We start from the raw sequence: 24,952 nt of genomic DNA, 5'->3' as shown, positions 1-24,952 counted from the left end.
TTAAGTGGATTGGCCATATTAACTTGCCTGTACTGTCCAGTGATGTGCAGGTGAGATAAATTAGCCATGGGAAATACAGAGAGACAAGGATAGGATAGGTGGGTGAATCTGGGTGGGATGCTGTACAGAAAGTTGGTGTGGACTTGTTGGGCCAAATGGCCTGTTTCCACACTGGAGGGATTCTGAGATTCTCATCAGTGCTATTCCCTCTGTGATTATTGGCTCAGCTCCTCAAAGAACCATGACACTCTTTCCCCTTCCCAGGGCACCTTTCCTTGCAAGCATTGGAAGATGTTACACCTGTCTTTTCACCTCCTCCTTCCTCACTGCTCCAGACTCCAATCACTCATTCCAGGTGAAGGACAATTTGCATGTACTTGTTTCATTATAGTAGACAACGCTAATAATACAAAATGCTCAATATTATTATCTGACCAACCTCATTTTCACATGTTTAAAGCCTATTTTATTTCTAATGTTTCCCAGTTCTGAAGAACAGTTAGTGACCTGAAACATTTACTCTGTTTCTGCAGATGCTACCTGGCCTGTTGGGTTTCTCCAGCACTTCATGTTTTCACTTCAAATTTCCAGCAAACTCAGTATTTTGCTTTTGCTGAGACCTCATGCTGTTAGCCTGAGTTCGCCTGCAGCACTGAGACATTAGATGCCTCTGTGCCACAATCAAAGCTGAGCCCCCACTCACTAGATACTGGAGCATAACTGAGTCCAAAAATGCTGTAAATGTTAGGTTCTATGGAAATGCCAGTGTAACATTGGAGCTGTGATCTTCTGTGAGCCTTGACAGTGCCATCACACTTTCTCACAGACCTGCCATGAATCTTGCTTTTTATTCCGTGTTTGCAGCCCTATTGAAGTTCTTATCTGAGGTCCCCAAAGGAGAACTCATCTGCAACCTCACCCTTTGGTGAACTGGCAAATAATTTGTCCTGTTGCACTTATGTGGCTGCAGCCCATTGGAGCCCAGTGACTTGCCACATGTGCTTCCTGATTCTGAATTGCATGATAAGATACACACAGTTTGAACTGATGGCTGCACAATCAAGGGACTGTCCATTCCCCAAGAGGTGTGTTATACATCTCCCCCTTGCTTAGGAGGTGGCAGTGGCTTTCCAGGACAGGTCTGGTGTAACAGTTGACATAGATTTTCATGGGGAAGTACAACACAAGGCTTGCTGATGCAAAGGCTTTGTGTGGGTGGGAGAGGCTTATGCACTCAGTCCCCTGTGTGCAACAATTGGACTTGCAGCCAGTAGTGAGAGCTGAAAGCAAGAGATGACAAGCAAACTGACCACTCGGAACAGCCTACTACACTAACACACTCAGCATTGTATCAATTGGAGACATACAAATGTCTGGATAAAAGGTCCCCTGTTCAGGAATGATGCCTAAATATAAAACAAAACACATGCCAATTTCCCTAAAACCAATTTAAAAAACATACATGTCAACTTTAAAACTCAATATTTGTTTCAAAATTATCTATATATAAAAATGTTCAATCTAGTTTTAGTTCCCATTGTTTTGAAGTATAATAAGTTCACCATAATAAAAAATATCCAAATGAGTATTCATTTTTTTCATGTACTTATGTACATTATCTTCCCTGTTAGTGTTACATTGGGTCAAGGAACCCCCTTCAGTGGACCCCCGTGACATCACTGTGTATGTGAGTCGGATGCAGCTAGTGTTCACTCAGGGATTCGCAGTCAGTCTGTCACCAGACAGTAGCAGGTACCACACCAAAGGCTGACTGTAATGCAGGCAGGTTCTCTGGCTGGAGCTTGTAACCGAATCTAAGCACGGAGGGGAGGAAAGTCCTCTCCCTGACCTGTCGGTCTACATGAGGACCCAGCAATGTGGTGAGTCAAGTGGGCCACATACAACAGGCAGCTGCAGCAGTAGCGGCAGCTCAGGGCTGTCTCCTGGCTCAGAGTCTGACAGCAGTTATGGTATTAGAGGAGCCCTGTCAAGGTACTGGAGCCTGGAGAGTCTGTACTCTACTTGTGGTAAGCATCGCTTGATCTTTGTGCTATTGATTGACCTTGACTGAAATCATCTACAACACTGGGGGATAAAAATGATTAATCCTTGGCATAGAATGAGGAGACTCTCCCTTTAGTCGACATGTTGCTTCTTTTAAAAATCGATTATTTGGCTAGCATATTTTATTTTAAGAAAGCAAATTCTGCTTATAGTTGGTGAGATAAAGCATGACAGGGTTAGGTTTCATTAATCAAATTGTGGTTTCCAAAAAAAGGAGTCTTTTAATCTCTTTAAATTCTGGTTGAGTTAGAGCACCCAGTTTGCACAGTCCCAGAAAATCCAAGCTTGCTGGTAATTTTCCTTAGTACATTCTGGTGGGAGTTTTTGACATTCGCACAGAATCCAGTGAATTTCAAACATGGATAACTGGAATACTGCCAAGTTGAGAAGCAACAGAATTAACTATATACTGTGCTAATAAAAAAAAACTTGTTTCAATAGATTTTTGAATTTTACAGACTTGAAATATTTCACTGACTTAAACCTTTTGTTTTGCATGTGTTATTTTAAGAATTATAGCTTGTCTATACGCTTCCAGCTTTCTTTGAAGATATTTTTATGACTGGAAAGCAAATCAGAGCAGTGATTATTAGCAAATCTCGAGCTGTCAGCAATAAGGCACAGGAAATGTTGTACAGAATGTATTTTAATTCTGAATTCCATTCTAAAATACATCAGTTTTATAACAGAGAGCCTCTTACAGGATTTCTTTGTTATCACTGAAAAATATGGGTAAAATTGCTTTGCAGACTATGTTAGTTACATTCTGAAATTAACACATGATACAACTGTATAAAGGAATATGATTCATTTCCTTGTCTATGCATTCCACGCAAGCCTCCTCCCATCACACTTCATCTCACCCTTACAGCATATCAGTGCTTATCAAAGCTCCATCAGAGGAAGTGAAACCTTTAATATTGAAACAACTCCAGTCATATTTTAATAGAGTAAATATTTAGTTCATATTTAACATTGTGCATCAGAGTTTAAGATCAGCTGTAAAGTTGAAATGCACTTTTCAGGCTGTATGTTATTCAAATGATGCCTTGTCATCATGAGAATCTTTGCCAACACTTTTACCACTCCTTTACCAATATCGTGCAACAATGTAAGCTGTCTAGCAATACTAAATACACTGGATATTTTTAGAATCAAAGCTGGAAGTAACTCCAGAGACAACTGGTTTCAGACTTTTTCTGAAATGGCTAGCCTTAAGTTAGTTAGATTTACATCACGTCAGGACCTTGAAATATTGTAACGAAGAGGAGTAAGAAGTTGCATATTGTTGATTTGATGGATAGACGCTGATAGTAGAGGAGATTAGCATGACATCAATATGTATCCTTGAATAGACTGGAGTTGGATTTGAAACTATGCACTGTGATACAATGCAGATGAGAAATTGAAATTGTAACGTCTGAAAAATGGGAATACAGAGCAGGAATTGAAACCACACCCTGAGGTATATAGTGGGAGGGGAATTTTCAGCTCCGCTCTAAAGAGATCTCATTTATGAGGCTTCAGCTCAGCTGAGTGAGTAATTCCCATTCTGAACTGGCTGGTGGTTAGCATTTGGGAAAAGATATGGAGCTTATTTCAAGGATAGCCCAAACAGGAGCTGGAATTGAGCTGCAATATTGTATGGGAGCAAAGAGAAATACGAAAGAAGAAGAAGAAGAAAACTGAGGGCTTAGCTAGCCAGAGATGCCTTTGCAGTTTTATCTTGAGAAATGCAATTGAAGACTGAAATCAAGCCAGGGCACTATAATAGACTCATCTGAAAATTGTTCAGACAGTCATGCAGTGCCCTTCTGATGTTTTCAAATGTCACCACCCGCTTTTCAGACAAAAAGCTGACGTGCTGACACTTGAAAATAATCCCATCATGTTCATTAGTACGAAATGTTTCCCAACAAGCAGGAAACACTTATGCTGACTTGCAGGGTACATACATACTTTGTCAGTACAAAACTGGCTCCCTATTTGTCACAGATTACATGGATTATAACCCTGGATTACTTATGGACAGATCGGATCTTTTAACGGAAGCCGACAGGCAGAGAAGGTAAAATCAGGAATTAAAGAGATGTTTATTCAACTATTTTATGCAAACCACTGTTTTTCTGTTTGAAGTAGTTTCACCAGGGATAAGGATACATTGATATCACCAACCATTGACATCTGAAGAAGGATCAACCCTGACATTGACCTCGTTTGTCTTCAGAATCCTGCATGTAGCTGATTAATTTGCTGTGGTTTTCAAACATTACACGGTTTTAAAACAAAAGAATAGGTATTTCTCTTGTCAATAAATATAATCATTGTCTTAATGCATTTGATTGGCATTCCTCTGCTATGTTATCTACTCAACAACAATTTGTAGTTATATTGCACCTTTAAAATAGACACTTCACAGTTATAAAATAAAATGAGATCATGCTACGCAAGGAAATATTCAGTTCAATTATTTATAATCTGGTCAATGGCTAGCTTTTAAGAAGTATTCCAGGATATTGTGGGAATCGTGGCAAGAAATTGTAGGGCCCTTAGCAGAGATTTGTATCATCCACAACCATGGATAAAGCTTTGGAGGACTGAAGGGTGACTAACATTGTGCCTTTATTTAAGAAAGACTGTAAGGAGAAACCTGGGGTTATCGACCTGTGAGTCTGTCACATTGCATTTGGAGAGCAGCCAGGGCCTGATTAGGGATAGTCAGCGTGGCTTTGTACATGGGAAATCGTGTCTCACAAATATGAATGAGTTTTTTGAGGACATTCCAAAAAACGTTGACGAGGGCAGAGCGATAAATGCCTGCATGCTGATTAGTAAAACATTTGACAAGGTTGTGCATGGTAGACTAATAAGTAAAGTTAGATCACTTGGGATTCAGGGAGAGCTTGCCAATTGGTTAGAAAATTGGTTTGGCAGTAGGAGACAGAGGGCGGTGGTGGAGGCTTGTTTTTCAGACTGAAGGCCTGTAACCAGCGGTGTTCAGTAGGGATTAGTGCTAGGTCTCCTTTTATTTGTCATTTATATAAATGATCTGGATGAGAATTTAAGAGGGATGGTTAGTATGTTTGTGGATGACACCAAAATTGGTGGTGTAGTTCATAGTGAAGAAAATTTTCTAAGATTACAAACGGATCTTGGTCAATTGGGCCAGTTTGAATTGCTTTAAAGTATAAATGTTAATATTAAAAAATCCAATACGTCCATAAGTAATCCAAGGCTATCATCCATGGCTATGACGCATGGAAGATGATAGCATCGTCATAATTGATCTTCCTCCTTGCATCCCACTTCAGTCACAAGCTCCTGTTTTAAATTAGAAAAGGTTTATATAAAACTCCCTACTTTCCTCCAAACCTTTCACGTACCCAAGTAATGAAACCTGGTCAGGCAGTGCACATGAAGAACATAGACAATGAAGATGATATTTGATGTCACACTTGCAGCCATCAGCTCAGATACCAACACTAAGTGCACTTTAGAGCATAGTACAAGACGTAATCTATATAACTACTAAAACTCTGCAACCATTTTGTAACTTGCAAGAAATTCCAATTCCTTATCACCCCCGTGCATGCTGATCTATAGTGGCTACCATTCAAGCAACACCTCGATTTTAAAATGCTTATCCATAATTTCAAATCTCTCCATGGCCTTGCCCCTCAACGTTTCTCTTTCAGCCCTGCAGACCTCTAACATATATGCACTTCTCTTGAGCATCCCAGATTTTAATCACTCTCCCATTAGTTACCTCAAGCCAAAGCTTTAGGATTTTCTCCCTAAATCTCACTGCCTCTCTAACTCATTTTCCTCCTTTCAGACACTTGATGGAATCATAGAGTTATGCAGGACAGACACAGATCCTATGGTCCAACTTATCCATGCCAACCAGGTTTTCCAAACTAAACTAATCCCATTTGATTGTGTTTGGTACATATCCCTCTAAACCTTTTCTATTCATGTACCTATCCAAATGTCTTTACGATGTTGGACCCTTTTAAATCTTTTTCCTTACACCTTAAAATATGACCCTAGCATTGAATTTCCCAACCCTAGGGAAAAGACCTGGACTATTCACCTTATTTATGCCCCTCATGATTTTACAAACCTCTATAAGGTCAGCTCTCTAACTTCTTATGCTCCAGTGGAAGAAATCCCAGCCTATCACGCCTCCCCTTATAGCTCAAACCCTCTAGTTCCAGTAACATCCTGGCAAATCTTTTCCAAACCCTCTTCATTTTAATAATATCCTTCCTACAGCATGGTTACCAAAATTGTACACAGTACTCCAAATGTTTCTTTACCTACATCCTGTACAGCCTCAGCATGACATCCCAGCTCACATACTCAATGGTCTGAGCAATGAAGGCGAACGTGATAAACGTCTTCTTAACCACGCTGCCAACCTGCGATGCAACCTTCAAAGAACTATGTATCTGAACCCCAAGATATCTCCATTCTACAACATTATCAAAGGCCCTAGTATTAACTGTGCAAGTTCTGCCTTTGTTCATTTTACTAAAGTGCAAGACCTCACATTTTAAACCAAATTAAACTCTATCTGCCACTCCTTTTAGTTTTAGCAGTTATATATATTATGTCTTGTACTATTCTCTAAAGTGCACTTAGTGTTGGTATCTGAGCTGATGGCTGCAAGTGTGACATCAAATATCATCTTCATTGTCTAAGTTCTTCATGTGCACTGCCTGACCAGGTTTCATTACTTGGGTACGTGAAAGGTTTGGTGGAAAGCAGGGAGTTTTATATAAACCTTTTCTAATTTAAAACAGGAGCTTATGACTGAAGTGGGATGCAAGGAGGAAGATCAATTATGACGATACTATCATCTTCCATGCGTCACAGCCGTGGATTATAACCTTGGATGTATTGGATTTTTTAATATTAACATTTATATTTTAAATCAATTCAAACTGGCAAAAGGTGTCTGCATGTATATTCACTCCGTGTGGTAAAGCCATTTTTGAATTTGATGAAAGGTCACACCTGTAGAGTGTCAGGGAGACTTAAAGGAAGTGATATTAAGGGGCTGAGTCACCCCTCAGCAGAAAACCCTTGCCTGTGGATAATGTCCCAAACTGCTGATGTGGTTATGTTTTACTCTTCCAGGAATATACAAAAACAGGGATTAAAAACCAATGGCAACTCCTGGTCTGTGTGGGTTAGCAGGATGATGTGCAAGTATGGACTAGTGTACTGTGACATTCAGAGCTTGACAGCTAATGACACCCTGTACTGCAGGTAAAGAAAGATTCCCTTCCACCTTGAATGCTGGAAGCCAGTGAAGTCACCTTCAAATAAGAAACAGGACATAAGCCTATCAGCTAACTTGCAGAGCCAAGAATCTCAAAAATCAACTGCTTCATGACCTCTGTCAGTGCAACAAGCATCATACAACAAAATGGTCATAATGTTCGAGCTTCTTTTGTTTGGAATCCAGATACTGATTTGTATATTTTTTTATCTCACCTTTTTATGTGGTACATATTTCTAATCTGTGTGCATGTGTCTCATGTTTTCTTGTTTCCCGCCTTTCATACCTAATAAACACATCCTTCCTTCATGTAAAAAAGGGCCAGTTAATTTATCTCCCTTTAAAGCATAAATACAGTTCGGATTGGGAATAGGAATCTTAGAGGGAAGGATCCTTTTTAAATTAAGTTTGTGCAACCAAGTGGGGAGAGATTGAATTAAGATGAGCCTGTTGGTCCCTTCATACCTGGGTTCATGATGATTTTAGGATTTTACTTTCGGACTCATAACTAATTGGAGACACTCGCCCAGAGATCAGTTATAATGCATGGTTTCTGTCCACCTACTGTTGTGGCCTCAGCAACACTCCAATTATGATCAGCACCATCTTCACTATGAGGATCGAAATATGAAGGTACTCATGAACACTTCTGGCAGGGTGCTGCGTCTTTCACGAAGGTCTCCAGTGCATTGTCCAAGAACCTCTGAGCCCATTCTTGTACCATTCACTCTTCAATGTTTCCCACATCAGAGTGACTTCGTACATGATTATTGTAACTAGTACCAGTACAACTGTCCCCCCTCCCCCCCCGTAAGAATTACAGGCCAGTATTTAATGGTGTTAAACAGTCATGATTTCATTCCCTGCCCCATTTCATTGGATGGATCCAACCAATCAACTGTACAGTTAATGCTGGCTGGAACTTGAAATGATTGCAATGAGCAGGAAGCACAATGTTGGCTTTCTTCCTGCATTGTAAACTCAATTGACATTGGTTTATTATGATCTCTTTACCTGATTTCAGGGACCATTAGAATTAGCCCCCTGGGTTTACTATGGAAGATGAAATTTGTACTCCCAGCTAAAATTGGCTGACAGTCTCTAGTCTGTTGTGCATTTACAGATTATTAACATCACTCCTGTGGTTCCTTGAGGCATGTTGACCAGTTTTACGGACGATAGCATAAGTGCAGACCCTGCACTTATAACAGAGAGACTTCCACCACTAATGCACAAAAAACCTGAAAATAGCTTTTAATTTCGCAAAAGTTCAATAGGTGCTCCAACTTACATGTGATAAAGGACAAAATAGTAAGATTCCAAAGATAGGAAGTATACTGGACTTTTAAAAATGAAGTCAAATTGCTCATTCTAATTTTTATTTTATTTGTAACTCTTCAAACTAATAATAAATAGAAATGGTTGGATAATTTGAAAGAGAGAATATCCTCCTTTATTTAATAAAACATCAATAACATTGAAATAAAAGAAGTTTTGCCTAAACTTTCATTTGACAAAACAGCATTTGGGGAAAATATTTTTTATTGAATTAATGAATTAGCTTTATTGTCACATGCACTCACAGGTGTAGAAAAATGTAGGTGCATTGGGGACAATAAAGAAATAACCTTTAATTGTAATTCTCAAATAAATATTAACTCATCTCAAAACCTTCTAGCCTGGTGTAAAGAAAAAGTCCTTCTCGCTGATGTGAGGGGTAGATGTTGGTTACAAATTGGAGTGGACAAAGCTACTTTTTCTCGTTCAGCACAGATTTTGACAGACCAGCTTAAAATGTTTGTGATTGATGCACATCAGTTTGTGCTAAGTCTTGGTCTACCATTCCTATCTCAACTCCCACGGTACAACTGAATGTTTCCACTCAGGCTGCAAATATGGTGGAATGATCTATCTGTCTTGACTCTGAGGTGATAGTCAATCTCACCTCAGCCAGAGATTGTGTGAACTTCCCATTATTGGCATTATTGCAATGATTATGTCACTTGTTCAGGAATTACCAGGGACTGTGAGACAAATTCTTTTGTAATAACAGGTTGTCACATTCCATGCTAATGCAGGAAAATACATTAATGGCCAACATAGATAGATTAATGAAATGTCTTGTTGTTTTCATATTGAATGCAGAATTGCATAAATAATATGCAGGGCAGTGGTCTACAGTTAATCATTTAAACAGCAGACACTGAAATCTGTCCTTGTCTTCATTAAATCGATGATTTCATTAACATGGACCTGTCATGTCTCTCTTGAAGGTGGCCTGTAAATACCTTCACAGAAATTCAGTGATTTCAATTGAAAACCCAGAAAAAATTTATTTTCTTCAAAAAAAATCACTTCAACCCATCTATTTATAGACTGCAACGTTTTATGAAAGGTAAGTATCCTCTTTCACAAGCCTTCTTCTCAATCTTGATTATGTTAAATCAAGAATGAAGAAAGAAAATTAATACATTTTTTCTCCTTTTCTTTAAAAGTTTATTCTTGGGATGTGTGAAGGATTAGCAAGGCAAGTATTTATTCCCCATCCTTAATTATTCTTGAGAAGGTGGTAATGAGCTGACGCCTGGAATTTTTGCAATTCTTCTGGTAAAAGTACACCCAGGGTATCATAGAATCCCTACAGTGTGGAACCTGGCCATTTGGCTCAACAAGACCATACCAAGTCTTTTTTGAAGAGTATCCCACCCAGACCCATTTCCCTGCTACTCTAAATTTCCCCTGACTAAGCTTAAGCCGACACATCCCTGAACACTGTGGACAGTTTAGCATGTCCGATTCACCGAACCTGCACATCTTTGGACTGTGGGAGGAAACTGGAGCACCTGGAGGAAACCCATGCGGACACTGAGAGAATGTGCAAACTCAACACAGATAGTCGCTGGAGGCTGGAATCAAACCCGGGTCCCTGGCACTGTGGGACAGCAGTGCTAACCACAAAGCCACTGTGCCAGGGTACTGTTAGGAATGGGGCTCCATGATTTTTGACCCTGTTCAATGAACAAAGAACAGTGATGATATATTTAAATGTTATGTGGGACTTGAAAGGGAACTTGAGATGGTAATATTCTAATGTTTCTGTTGTCATTGTTCATTTAGGTGGTAGAGGTTGCAAATTTGACATGTGTTATTGAAGTGCTGGGTTTCTGTAGTATCATTTTTACTCACATTTTTAATTCACTTGTGGGGCTTAGGCATTGCCTGCACCATTTGGTGCACATCGTAAAGTAGTGGTGGAGGTAGTGAATGTTTCATTTGCTGGATGGGTGCTAATTAATTGGGCTGCTTTGTACTGGATAGTGTAGAGTTTCTTGAGTTGCAAGAAACTGCATTCATCCAGTCAATTGGAAGATATTCCATCACACACCTAACTTCTACCTTTGGGAATAAAAACAGAAAGCACCAGAGAAACTCAACAGCTCTGTCAATATCTGTTAAGAGAGAAAAACACAGTTAATGTTTTGAGTCAAAAGACTATTCAGAATTGAATGTATCTTTTGAAGGTTGGCAAGATTTGAAGAGTCATTAACTGATTTTCTTTGCCAAAGTTGCTGGCCTCTGACATTTGTCAGTAGCCACAGTATGAATATCAATGGTCACTGATAATCACAAGATGTTGTTGATGTGAAATTCAGTGATGGTAACGTTGTTGAACTTCACAGGGAGTTGATTTGACCTGCCCCTTATCTGCTATCATGATTATATGACAGATATATGACACCATACCCTCATCTCATTGCATCACCAGTAAAATAAAAACCCGATGCCATCTGAGTTTTCATTTTGAAAATGTACAGATCAATCGTAAAACTCAATTAGTGACAACCACGACAGATAGTAAGTAGGAGCGAGCAATTTCCTGGACTACTGAATCGTAATCTACATTTACTGATTTTTGAATTTTGTGCCAGTCAGTTGCATATGGTCACAAACTGTTTTAGTATCTGAGGTGTATTAAGTGCAAAAAAATGAATAAAGGAACTTATGGAACAAAGGCAGGAAGTACACAATTAATGATAGGGCTCTGAGTAGTGTTGCAGAACAAAGAGACCTGGAGGTTCAGGTGCATTATTCTTTGAAATTTGTATCACAGGTAGACAGGATGGTTAAGAAAGCATTTAGCATGCTTGCCTTCCTTGCTCAGACCTTTGAATATAGGGATTGAGACATCATGTTGATGTTCTACAGAACTTTGGTGAGGCCTCTTCTGGAGTACTGCTTGCAGTTCTGGTCACTTTGTCATAAGAAGGATCTTATGAAATTGGAGGGGGTTTTGAGACATGATGATAAGCACATGAATGGAAAATGTTTGGGAGAATGTGGAAACAGTGCAGGAAGGTGGGACTAGTTTAGTTTGGGAACATGACCAGTGTGGATTAGCTGGTCCGAAGAGTCTGTGAACATGCTGTATGACTTTATGACTCAATCAGCAAACATCCCCACTTCTTCACTTATGATGTAGGAAAGTGATTGATGAAGCATTTGAAAATAGTTGGGTCCAGGAACCTGTCCTGTAGAATTCTTGTCATGATGTTCTGGACTGTGATAGGGTGAAAGGGAAAGTTGGTAGGTATACAGAATGCTGGATGATGAAAGAAATTGAGTGTTTGGTTAAGAAAAATAAGGAAGCATATGTCAGGTATAGACAGGATAAATCAAGAGAACGCCTTTATACTTAGAAGAGTATAAAGGCATTAGGAGTATTCCTAAGAGGGAAATCAGGAAGGCAAAAGGGGGACATGAGATAGCTTTGGCAAATACAGTTAAGGAGAATCCAAAGGATTTTTACAAACACATTAAGGACAAAAGGGTAACTAAGGAGAGAATAAGGCCCCTCAAAGATCAGCAAGGCAGCCTTTGTGCAGAGCTGCAGGGGTTGTGGAAGATACTAAATAAGTATTTTGCATCAGTGTTTACTGTGGAAAAAGACATGAAAGATATAAAATGTAGGGAAATAGATGGTGACATCTTGAAAAATGTCCATATGACAATGGAGGAAGTGCTGGATGTCTTGGAATGCATAAAAGTGGATAAGTCCCCAGGACCTGATCAGGTGTACCCTAGAACTCTGTGGGAAGCTAGGGAAGTGATTGCTGGGCGTCTTACTGAGATATTTGTATCATCGATAGTCATAGGTGATGTGCCGGAAGACTGGAGGTTGGTTAACGTGGTGCCACTATTTAAGCAAAGTGGTAAGGACAACCCAGAGAACTATAGACCTGACGTCAATGGTGGGGAAGTTGTTGGAGGGAATCCTGAGGGACAGGATGTACTTGTCTTTGGAAAGGCAAGGACTGATTAGGGATAGTCAACGTGGCTTTGTGCGAGGGAAATCATGTCTCACAAACTTGGTTGAGTTTTTTGAAGAAGTACAAAACGAGGTTTGATGAGGGCAGAGCAGTAGACATATTCTATATGGACTTCAGAAAAGTGTTTGACAAGGTTTCCCTTGGGAGACTGGTTAGCAAGGTTAGATCTCATGGAATACAGGGAGAACTAGCCATTTGGATACAGAACTGGCTCAGATGTAGAAGACAGAGGGTGGTGGTGGAGGGTTGGTTTTCAGATTGGAGGCCTGTGACCAGTGGAGTGCCACAAGGATCGGTGCTGGATCTGCTACTTTTCGTCATTTATATAAATGATTTGCATGTGAGCATAAGAGGTATAGTTAATAAGTTTGCAGATGACACCAAAATTGGAGGTGTAGTGGACAGCGCAGAAGGTTACCTCAGATTACAACAGGATCTTGATCAGATGGGCCAATGGGCTGAGAAGTGGCAGATGGAGTTTAATTTAGAAAAATGCAAGGTGTTGTATTTTGGTGAAGCAAATCTTAGGAGGACTTATACACTTAATGGTAAGGTCCTGGGGAGTGTTGCTGAACAAAGAGACCTTGGAGGTGCAGGTTCATAGCTCCTTGAAAGTAGACTCGCAGGTAGATAGGATAGTGAAGAAGGCGTTTGGTGTGTTTTCCTTGAATACAGGTGTTGGGAGGTCATATTGCAGCTGTACAGGACATTGGTTAGGCTACTGTTGGAATGTTGTATGCAATTCTGGTTTCCTTACTATCGGAAAGATGTTGTGAAACTTGAAAGGGTTCAGAAAAGATTTACAATCAGGTTGCCAGGGTTGAGGATTTGAGCTCTAAGGAAAGGTTGAATAGGCTAGGGTTATTTTCCCTGGAGTGTCGGAGGCTGAGGGGTGACCTTATAGAGGTTTATAAAATCATGAGCAGTATGGATAGGATAATAGACAAGGTCTTTTCCCTGGGGTAGGGGAGTCCAGAGGGCATAGATTTAGGGTGAGAGGGGAAAGATATAAATGAGACCTAAGGGCCAACTTTTTCACACAGAAGGTTGTACATGTATGGAATGAGCTGCCAGAGGAAGTGGTGGAGCTGGTACAATTGCAACATTTAAAAGGCAGCTGGATGGGTATATGAATAGGAAGGTTTTGGAGGGATATGGGCTCAGTGCTGACAGGTGGGATTAGATTGGGTTGGGATATCTGGTCGACATGGACTGAAAGGTCTGTTTCTGTGCTGTACATCTCTATGACTCTAACTGTATCTGATCCAATGGTCACAATTGTGTATGCCAGCATCAAAACAGTTCCTTGTGAACATGAGTGTGAAATTTCTGTGCAATCGAGGTATTGATGTAAAAGTCGATAAGATAATTGACTTTAAAAAAGAGTTTTGGCTTTGCAATTTGAATATGACTGAACAGGTGGGACGAGGTTAGCTTGCTAGAGAAACAGATTTGTATGTGTCCTGCACCAGGCACCACACCCCAACTCATTGCATCACCAGTAAAATAAACCACCAATGGCATTTGAGTTTTCATTTTGAATATGTACAGACTGACAACAGAAACCACTTGTTGACAACTGTGATACATAGAAAATAGGAGGTGGTTATTTCCTGAACTATGATTCATAATCTACATTTACTGATACAAATCATTACAAATTTAAATTAATTCCTGTCACCATTGCTTTGATCACCTTACAGTTGAGTACAACATAATCTGTTCCTGTATTGCCAAATACATTATGCACGCAAGAATCAGCTGCAGAGGATAGGCAATGACATGAAAATTATCATAGCAATTTTCATTTAGACTTTTATTGTGTTAGTAAGAAATGTGCATGAGTGTAAAAATTGTATTTTGATCCTAAAGAGAAATAAATAGGATTGCAACTCAGACTAATCAAAATATATTGGCAATTGAGTCTTGTAGAGTTATCTCAAGTTAGTTGCTCTGGCCAATTGCTTTCAGACTTGCAAATTCAAGTATTAATCATTGTGACACATTGTGATAGTGAGTTGAGTAAGCAAGTAGAGGAGAAAAACAATTCTTTCACAGTATTGCTTGAAGGCTAGAACAAACAAGAATGCTTTTTTCATGCCTCTCTCAATCCTCACACTAACAGCTAGTCCACCCCATACAAACCTCTCCTGACATCCCTGTGCTCTCCCATTTCTGGCAAATGGAGTGCTCCTTTGTGGGGTCAGGAAATGGACCTGCCTTAGACTTCAGGCTCTTTGTCCTGACTCACCCTGAAGGCTTTATCAGACTGCTTCCGGCTCGACCAGTAAGCCAAATCTTTCAATAAGGTGACTTTCAGATCAGGAACCTGTCTCAATGTCAAAAATCAAGTTAAAAATGCAGAGCTTGCAAGGGAAACTAGACTTCAATGCCTACTCCAGACATCTACCCTCATCTCATTGCATCAGCAAGAAAAAAAACTTCCCCAGTGGCATCTGAATTTTCATTTTGAAAATTTGTGGATCTGCCACTGAAACCAATTGGTGACAACCATGACAGATAGTATGTAGGAGCAAGCTATTTCCTGATTCAACAGGTTGTAAATTCAAATTAATTCCAAACACCATTGTTTCAATCAGCTTAGGGCTGAGTACAATATAATCCATTCCCACACTGCCAAATATATCATGCATGTAAGAGTCATCTGAAATTTTCAAAAAATGATTTCAGAAATCTGGTCTCCTCAGACAGTGGTATAAATCTTAAAACCATATGTTTCTTACATTGCAAAGGGGAAGTGCTGTAAATAATGCTATCTCAAGTACACTCCTTTATAACTTAACAGGACTAAAATAATTAACATTTACTAAGTACCTCAAGGGTCCTATTCATAAAGATCACAGTTATTGCATGTGTGAGATTTAAAGTGCATGACTTAGTCAATATATAGCTTACAGTTTGTTCTAAGAGGTTCAGATGCAGGGGATAGTCACTGACATGAAAATTATTATGGTGATTTTTATTGAGAATGTTTGTAAGAAATATGCATGAGTTTAAATCTTGTCTTTTGATCTTGAAGAGAAATAAATACGATTGCAACAAGGTCTAATCCAGAAATATTGGCAGTCGAGTCATGCAGAGTTGCTCTGGCCAATTGCTTTCAGCCATGCAAGCTCAAGTATTAATCGTTGTGAAACATTGAGTAATGGATGCTCAGCGGGGCTATACTGCTTTAACTACAGTCATGGCTGAGATGATAATGAGATTAAAATAGCCTTCAGCTCCCACCTCAGCATCTGTCATTAGATCTAACACTTACACTAACGTGTTTATCGGATAAATGCATTTAAAAGAGGCATTTTCTGCCAAATGATGACAGAGACGCAAAGCAATATATTGACCGTTATCGTTGCATTACTTACGTGGGATAATCATCATGACGTATGTAACATTTTGCACTTCCCTCCTCCTGCACTCCAAATGCATCATTAAAGTGTGATGTGCCTTCACATCATTGTACCCTGATTTGCTCTAGAGAACTGTGAATAACTTGCAACTTTGTCAGTTGTTTAATTAAAATAGCCTTGGGATTTAATTAACCAACATGATGTTGAATCTGCATAACGAGAGCCACACAATTCATGGACAGATAAAATTCATACTCCACAGTTGGTTACTAGGGAATTTACTAAAGGGAGGAACCCGTGTCTGGGCATGAACTCTCGTGCCAGTATTGAAAATCACGGAAGATAGAAAAAACTGACGGACTGACAAAGAGATGAGATGAGTGCCTCCAGTAATTGTAAATGCAGCCTCTCATGCCAACCCTGATTTTTTTTCTTAAAACCTAAGTGATCGGTCTTATGATTTGACAAAAGGATTCAAAAATGTAGCAGAATCATGGAGCTCCCTTCCTAGCAGCAGCGTGGCTATGCCCTATAGACTGCAGCTGGTTGTAAAAGAGAGCTCACTACCCCTTTCTCAAGGATAACTAGGAAAGACAATGTATGCTGGCCTAACGTGACTGAATTAAATAAAAACATGCTCAGCCCAAACATTGATAGCCATGATTTGGTCTGGAGACCTACAAACAGGTCATTCAATGTAGTACATTGGAAGCTATGTGAAATATCATAGACAGAACCCTCTATTGGAGGTCTTGCAAACTCAATAGTTTAAAAAGATGATGTCCATTGGTGAAACGTCATGGGTTTACTTGAGATATTTTGTTATTCTTTTCCACACTTTTGTCTTGGCAATGTATTAACTTTTTCAAAATCAGTGCAATGGCAAGTAATATTCTTGACCATTTCCTTTTCCTAACCTAGCCAGCTGATTGTGACAAGTAATTTAATACCAGTCTTGCATAAAATAAAAAGATATGCATCTGTGTCATACTTTGCATGGCAACTGGACATCACAAATCACTTAGAACTAATTAAATGCTTTTGAAAGTGTAGTCACTGAAGTAGGAAGCAGTGCCAATTTGTGCACGACAAGATCCCACGAATCACTGTGGTGAGACCAGTGGTGTGCCACAAGGATTGGTGCTGGGTCCACTGCTATTCATCACTTATATAAATAATTTGGATGTGAACATCAGTGTTTTAGTTAGTAGGTTTGCAGTTGACACCAAAATTGGAGGTGTAGTGAACAGCGAAGAAGGTTACCTCAGAGTATAATGGGATGTTGATCAGATGGGCCAATGATTTGAAGTGGAGCAGATGGAGTTTAATTTAGATAAATGCAAGGTGCTGCACTTTGGAAAAGCAAATCAGAATAGGACTTATACACTTAATGGTAAGGTCCTAGGGACTGTTGCTGAACAAAGGCACCTTGGAGTGCAGGTTCATAATTCCTTGAAAGTAGAGTTGCAGGTAGATAGGATAGTCAAGAAGGTGTTTGGTGTGCTTTCCTTTGTTGGTCAAAACATTGAGTATTGGAGTTGGGAGGTCATGTTGCTGCTGTACAGGACATTGGTTAGGCCACTTGTAGAATATTGCATGCAATTCTGATCTCCTTCCCATCGGAAGGATGTTGTGAAACTTGAAAGGGTTCAGAAAAGATTTACAGAGATGTTGCTAGAGTTGGAGGGTTTGAGTTATAGAGAGATGCTGAATAGATTGGGGCTGTTTTCCCTGGAATGTCAGAGGTTGAGGGGTGATCTAATAGAGGTTTGTAAAATAATGAGGGGCATGGATAGGATAAATAGACAAAGTCTTTTCCTGGAAGGGTGGGGAGGGGGGTGAGGAGCTAGAAGGCACAGGTTTAGGGTGAGAGGGGAAGGATATAAAAGGGACCTAAGGGGCAACCTTTTCATGCAGAGGGTGGTGCATGTATGGACTGAGCTGCCAGAGGAAGTGGTGGAGGCTGGTAAAATTACAACATTTAAAAGGCATTTGGATGTGTTTATGAATAGTCAGGGTTTAGAGGGATGTGGGCTGGGTGCTAGCAAATGGGATTAGATTAAGTTGGGATGACTGGTCGGCATGAACAATAGGACTGATAGGTCTGTTTCCATGCTGTCCATCTCTATGACTATGGAATAATCACCAGATAATCTGATTTTACAATTTTGATTAAAGGATAAAAATTTGCCAGGGCATTGGGAGTAACCCGTGGTCCTGTTTGAAATACAGTAACACAATTTCTGGGAAGTAGACCTGAGTTTAACACCTTATCTGAAAGACAGCACCTCCAACAAGGCCATATTCTTTCACTGGTGTACTGTTAACATTAATTTTGCACTCAAGTCTTGAAGTGGAATCTGGCTTACAAACAAGGATGTAACCACAGGTAACACACAGCCACATCCTGATAATTAAACCAATGTCAAAAAGTGTGGTGCTGGGAAACCACAGCTGGTCAGGCAGCATCCGAGGAGCAGGAGAGTCGACTTTTGACCAAAGCTCCTGAAACCGGCAAACTTTGTCATCGACCATGGACTTTGCTCCTGCAAACTCTCCTGATGAAGAACTTATGCTCGTAACATCGACTCTCAAGCTGCTTGGATGCTGTCTGACTGGCTGTGCTTTTCCAGCACCACACTTTTTGACTCTAATCCCCAGCATCTGTTGTCCTCACTTTCTCCTAATCAAACCGAAGTGTCCTGTTTAGCTGAAGCTGAATCATTGCCTGCCACTGAGCAGGAACCTCTCCGTTTTGCAATCCATCATGTCCATAATCTAATCTCTATAAACCAATTTTTAACTTGTAGTTTTTCTGTGGCATTACACATTGCTGTGCAAATTGGGCTGACGATGAATAACACATTCAAAGACAGCTATTTCAAATTTATAATCTAATCTAAGAGTTTAAATCACGGCAATAAATCTGTCAAGCTTTCGTTATTACTGTTGGATCTCTCCATTAGACCTCTCAACTGCTGGATATCCATTCCACTGTCATACTTGTGAGTGTGCGTTTGCACATACAGAGGAGCTGATTCTGATAATCTGTTATAAATGATAAAAACAGCATCAATATTTGTTGCCCGTTTACTTCAGTGAGACTGTTTATTTTGTTCAGGCTGATTTGGGTGATACTGGGCCTGGTTCTGGCCTGTTCAGCAGGAGAATGACTTAATTTGCGCTTTCCATTGTCTGGCTTATCCAGGCCCAGATTAATGATATTGTGCCTATGTTCACACTCTCTTTTTTTGGAGCTTCATATGGAGTGTTAGAAGGATTTTGCAAGCTGCGTAAATTCCTGCTTTCAAATTTTGAGCGTTCCTTTTATGATCAACAAGTCTTCGAGCGGGACTGAGACCTGGACCTGTCAGCATTGATATATAAGAAATACAAACTGAGCCACGTGGGGTCCTGAAGGAGCACTGAGGAAGGGGTCACTACTTCCAGAGGCTGGAAGAAAGGGCCCTGACTTGCTATTGGAAGTCATCAGCAGGACTAGGACAGAACTGCTGAAAGCAGAGTGTAAAACATTACATTTCAGTTTACTTTCTCATTAAAAGGACAAAAGAAAACAGGCGGTTATCTTCTTGTCCGGGAAGCAGTGGGCCTAGGGTTGGGAAGTGAACTTAGTTAGGCGAGATGGAGATGTACCAGAACCTGGTCACCTCCTTGCCTTTGGCTGAATTAAACCTGGGCAGTAAGGCCCAAGATTGCCCTTCCCACCCAGTGCCAATTGATGCCTTTTATGGTGACGCCATCAGGACCTCATTCTACCGGAGCTTCAATGACTTCAGCTCCAGGCAGGAGAAGAAGATGTCGGCCTCTCTGACCAGTTGACCAGTGTAGGCAGACTTGTCTTTAGTTTGTGGAAGCTTCCTATGATCTGCATTATTTTCTGCACAGTTGAGAGACTGGACCTTGGGCGGAGGGATATGTAATGAGAGCTAATCACTTGCATTTGCTTCTGATCCCTTGCCCCCACCTCCTCCCACCCCATAAGTCCCAACTTTGAAGAGCCTCTGGCAGGTAATGCTTTTCATGCTTGCAGGTAATTCTCTGGCCTGGGGAATAGGGTTGGGTTGGAAGGGACGGTGGGGGAGAGGGAGGATATTTTCCTGGCAGTTGCCGTGGTGTCTTTGATGGCTCTGAGAGGTTCTGGAGCTGCTAGCCTCGCTTTGTTCCATTGTCCTCATTTTCATCAACAACCCAATAACAAGCTGGCTGATTGCCAATCGAATCCAGCAAAATTTGTCACCTTCATCGTCAACTATGATTTTGCTCCTGCAAACTCTCCCACTCTCAAACAGTCTGGGAAAGGGAAGATCCTGACCATAGAGCTGGTAAAACCAAGACTGGTAATCTCGGGTGGATGACGTGTGGTTTAGGAGTAACAGTGGTCCCCATTATCATAGAAAAAGAAAGAGAAATGTTTCCACACCACTGGTTCAATGAAATTTCACACAAGTTCAGTGGAGGTTTGGATCACATGACTCCCACAGATTCGAGAGCTTGAAGCAGCTCAGTGACCCAATCACAGGCATCTGCTTTACTGGTTAATGTAGAAAGTGAAAGCCTGCAATGTTTGGGGAACAAGGGGTCAAATTTCACAATGGCAGGTTGTTAAATTTGAATTAAACAAAAACCTAACATAATGGCTACCATGTAACCACCATCAATTGTTATAAAAACCCATCTGGTTCACTAGTGTCCTTTAAGGAAGGAAATCTGTTGAACTTACCCACTCTGGCCAATATATGACTGCAAACACTTAACAATGTGGTTGACTCTGAGCTGCCCTTTGAAAGGGCCCAGCAATTCACTCTACTTAAGCACAATAATGGGTAGTAATGCCTACATCCTTGAGTGAATTTGAAAAAAAAGTGTTGTTTGACAATGTTGCTATATATCAGCTTGAGGCATTTAAGTATATACAACTGTGAGTAGTTTGAAAATGATTCAGGGTATATCTTATACATTCCGTAAGCTTTTGGATATTCTGGATAAGGACAAGAGTGGACCTCGGACGAAGGTGTTAGATTGGGGGAAAGCCAACTACAACCGAATTAGGCAAAAACTGGAGATTGTAGATTGGGAGCAACTGTTTGAGGGTAAATCCACATCTGACATGTGAAAATCTTTTAAAGATTAGTTGGTTAGAGTGCAGGGCGGGCACGTTCCTGTGAAACTGAAGGACAGGAACGGCAGGAGACAGGAACCTTAGATGACAGGGCAAATTATCAGCTTAGTCACAAAAAAGGGAAGCATGCTTAAGGTCTAGGCAACTAAAAACAGGGAAAGTCCTTGAAGAATGTAGACAAACTAGGAAGGACCTCAAATAGGTTGTTAGGAGGGTTAAAAGGGCTATGAAACTTGCTTCGCCTGCAAGGTTAAGGAGAATCCTAAGGCATTTTATACATATGTTAAGAGCAAGATGGTAGCTTGGGAAACAGAAGACTCATTCAAGGATAAAGAAAGGAGGTTGTGTGTGGATCCATAGAAAATGGGTGAAACCCTTGAGTACTTTACTTTGATATTCACCAAAGACATAAGGGATGTCGAGGTTAGGGAAAGGTGTGTGAATACTCTCTGACAGGTCAACATAATGAAGGAGGAAGTGTTGGTTGTCTTAAAATTAATTAAGGAAGACAAGTCCCCAGGGCCAGTTAGGATCTATCCCAGCATACTGTGGGAGGCAAGGAAGAAAATAGCTGGGGCCTTAACAGATACCTTTGCATCCTCTTTGGCCTTAAGCAAGGTTCCTGAGGACTGGAGAATGGCCAGTGTTGTCCCTTTGTTTAAGAAGGAAAACAGAGATAATCCATGTAATAAACAGACTGGTGAGCCTGACATCAGTAGTGGGGAAGCTGTTGGAGAAGATACTGAGACACAGGATTTATTCACATTTGGAAGTGAATTGACTTGTTAGTCATAGATAGCATGAGTATGTGCATAGAAGGTCATGTCTCACCAACTTGTTTGAGTTTTTTCGAGGAGCTGACAAGAATGATTGATGAGGGAAGGGCAGTAGTCTACATGGAATTCAGTAAGATAAGGTACCTAATGGCAGGCTGGTATGGAAGATACAGTCTTGTGAGATCCAAGGTGAACTGCCTAGGTGACTATAAAATGAGCTTGGACATAAAAAACAGAATATAGGGTGGAAGGGAGGGATTTTCGGAGTGGAGATCAGTAACTAGTGGCATTTCACAGGGATCACTGCTGGGACCTTTGTTGTTTGTAATATGTATATATATATACATATATATATAAATGATCTGGAAAATTTAGGTGGTCCGATTAGAAAGCTTGCAGATCATACCAAAATTGATAAAGTTGCAGATAGTGAGGAGGATTTTCAAAGGATAGAGTGGGATATAGATAGATGGCACATTCAGACAAATACAAGGTGATGCATTTTGGAAGATCAAATGTAGGTGTGAATTGCACAATAAATGGCAGAATCCTTCGGAGCATTGACATAAAGAGGGATCTAGGTGTACAAGTCCACAGATCCCTGAGAGTGGCAACACCGTTGGACAAGGTGGTCAAGAAGGCATGTAGCATGCTTGCCTTCATCAGCTGTGGCATTGACTATAAAAGTTGGCAAGTTATATTACAGCACTCCAACATTTTAGATAGGCCACATTTGAAATATTGTGTGCAGTTCTAGTCACCACACTACCAGGAAGGTGTGGGCGCTTAGGAGCTGGTGCAGAGAAGGATTACTAAGATCTTGCCTGATCTGGAGGGTTATAGTTATGAGGAAAAGTTGGATAAACTTATGGAAAGACGATGGCTGAGGGGCGACCTGATTGAAGTCTACAAACTTATGAGAGATGTAGATAGAGTGGATAGACAGGCGCTTTTTCCCAGGGGTGGAAAGGTCAACTGCAAGAGAGCACAGGTACAAGTGAGGGGGGAAGTTTAAGGGAAAATTGCGAGGAAAGGTTTTCACACAAAGAGTGGTGGATGCTTGGAATGCACTGCCAGTGGAAGTGGTGAAGGGAGGCATGTTAACAACGTTTAAGGCATTTCTTGATCAACATATGAATGTGAGGGATAGAGATTGAGCATGGGCAATAAGTAGCAGGTCCAAATAGGGTGAGGAATCAGTACAGGCTTGATGGTCCCAAGGACCTGTTCCTGTCTTGTATTGTTTGTAATGTATGGTCCATAGCCGATGGTTTTGTTTGTATCTTGAGCATAACCAAATTACATAATTTTTTTCACACTATACCATCCACATAGAAAAGCATTAGGATGTGACAGCAACATTCCCTACAATGTTAACAAGTTTTTTTTTCTGAGATTTGATCAAAGATGCATAAAGATAAACTGCCTTTCTCAATATATTTGGAATATTTGATCCAGTTATATGTTTATATGTCCTCTAAATATAAATTATTTTGCATGTTATTGCAGGTTCTCAATGTGGAATCAATTATACTTTAATGTTCTTTGTGTATGGTAAACTGGTTTAGAACATTGATGATCTATTGTCTAAAAGGGTTTGCCTGATTGTTAAATAAAAGCAAGAGTTTGTCAGTGATGCAGTGAGAACATTACTAAAATTGCTGAACTGTCAACTAATTCCTATCATATTTGTGAGAAGACCATTTTTTGTGCCAATTTGCTGCAGTGGGATCTTCAATTGTTATTGAGACAGAGTGTTCAGACTCCCTCTGTAAGAAGCTTTTCAGTAAATCATAGAAACGAATCTAAATAGATTAATTAGGGCTAGGAGGCTTTAGTTGTCATAAATTGTTAATAGGATAAAATAAAATTAATCATAAACATTGTGGTGAGTGCTTATTTGACAAATAATATTATGTGCAGAAATACATTTTACTAGGTACTCTGGTTACTAGGCAACCTTCATATTTCTGCTTTTTCAGCGAAATTTTTCGCACTTTTAAGTAACATCTAGGCCTGGATCAGACAATGAAGAAATTATCACTGTGAAGGAACAAACTGATAGAGTCTCATATAAACCATCATGTGTCAAAGCTGCCTGTGGTGTTTCTTATCTCTCTCTTTCAGCTGAAGAACTGTAGATCTACAAATATATCCTGATGTCAGGGACGAGGAGGGGAAGGATTATGAATTCTTAAAGCATTAACAGTATTCAATGGGGAAAGTCATTTCCTGATAACTTCATTCTTGCATGATACCTGTTCTTTGTAATTTCATAATGCACAACAAATTTTAGTGATTTGACAATATAATCCTGTTACTGGTTTTATGAATAGCAGGATACTTTCCAATTCAGATCCAAAAATGTACTCGGGGATGGGGATGGACATGTTGCGTTTCCCCATTACACCTTCCCATCTGCATCTTCCAGCCATTGATTCATGCTGATGTACATAATATATAGACTGATGCCTTTGGTTTTTGGAGTGACTATTCTTCATGTATCTGCCTGCCTAATGGGTGCTGATCAGCCCTTAACTATTCTCACATCCAATGCCACACTTGTATTTTCCAGTAGGGGTCACTGGAGAGCAGTCAAAAGGCAGGAATTATACATTTTCACTTTTCTCCGAAACTGCACAGGTTTGGATCAGTGATAGTCCTCCCAATCAAAACAATTTACATTTTCCCTGTTTGTTTACCTCAAACAGAATGTTTGCCTCAGGCGACTGTCCGTGTGGAGTTCGTACATACTCCCCATGACTGCGTGGATTTTCTCCAAGTGCTGTGGTTTCCTTCCATAATCCAAAGACATTCAGGTTAGATGGATTGGCCATGAGAAATGCATGGTTATGGAGATAGGGTAGGGGTGTGGGTCTGGGTGGGAAGCTCTTTGGAGAGTCAGTGTTGACCTGAAGGGCCGAATGGCCTGCTTCTGCACCGTAGGGATACTATGATCTAGAGATTCCTCTGTGAACTGGAGTTCTGAG

At 40.3% G+C, this 24,952-nt stretch overlaps 1 protein-coding gene across 8 annotated transcripts in view; it reads left to right on the top strand.

Moving 5' to 3' along the window:
- The window catches only part of LOC140479074 (rho guanine nucleotide exchange factor 4-like), a 474,075-nt gene that overhangs the window by 302,598 nt on the left and 146,525 nt on the right, over positions 1 to 24,952 (top strand). The window contains exon 1 of one of the 8 annotated variants that reach the window (XM_072572912.1): positions 1,744 to 2,027. The exons of 6 other annotated variants lie outside the window; for them this stretch is intronic. In XM_072572912.1, the coding sequence (XP_072429013.1) occupies positions 1,862 to 2,027 (166 nt within the window). In that variant the 5' untranslated portion in view covers positions 1,744 to 1,861. Of the gene's footprint in view, positions 1 to 1,743; positions 2,028 to 7,241; positions 7,249 to 24,952 lie in introns of those variants that run through there. One more of the 8 variants, XM_072572918.1, reaches the window with a different exon arrangement.

The sequence above is a fragment of the Chiloscyllium punctatum genome, chromosome 6 (genome assembly GCF_047496795.1).
Source record: "Chiloscyllium punctatum isolate Juve2018m chromosome 6, sChiPun1.3, whole genome shotgun sequence".
Taxonomy (NCBI): domain Eukaryota; kingdom Metazoa; phylum Chordata; class Chondrichthyes; order Orectolobiformes; family Hemiscylliidae; genus Chiloscyllium; species Chiloscyllium punctatum.
This window is presented reverse-complemented; position numbering and strand designations above follow the sequence as displayed.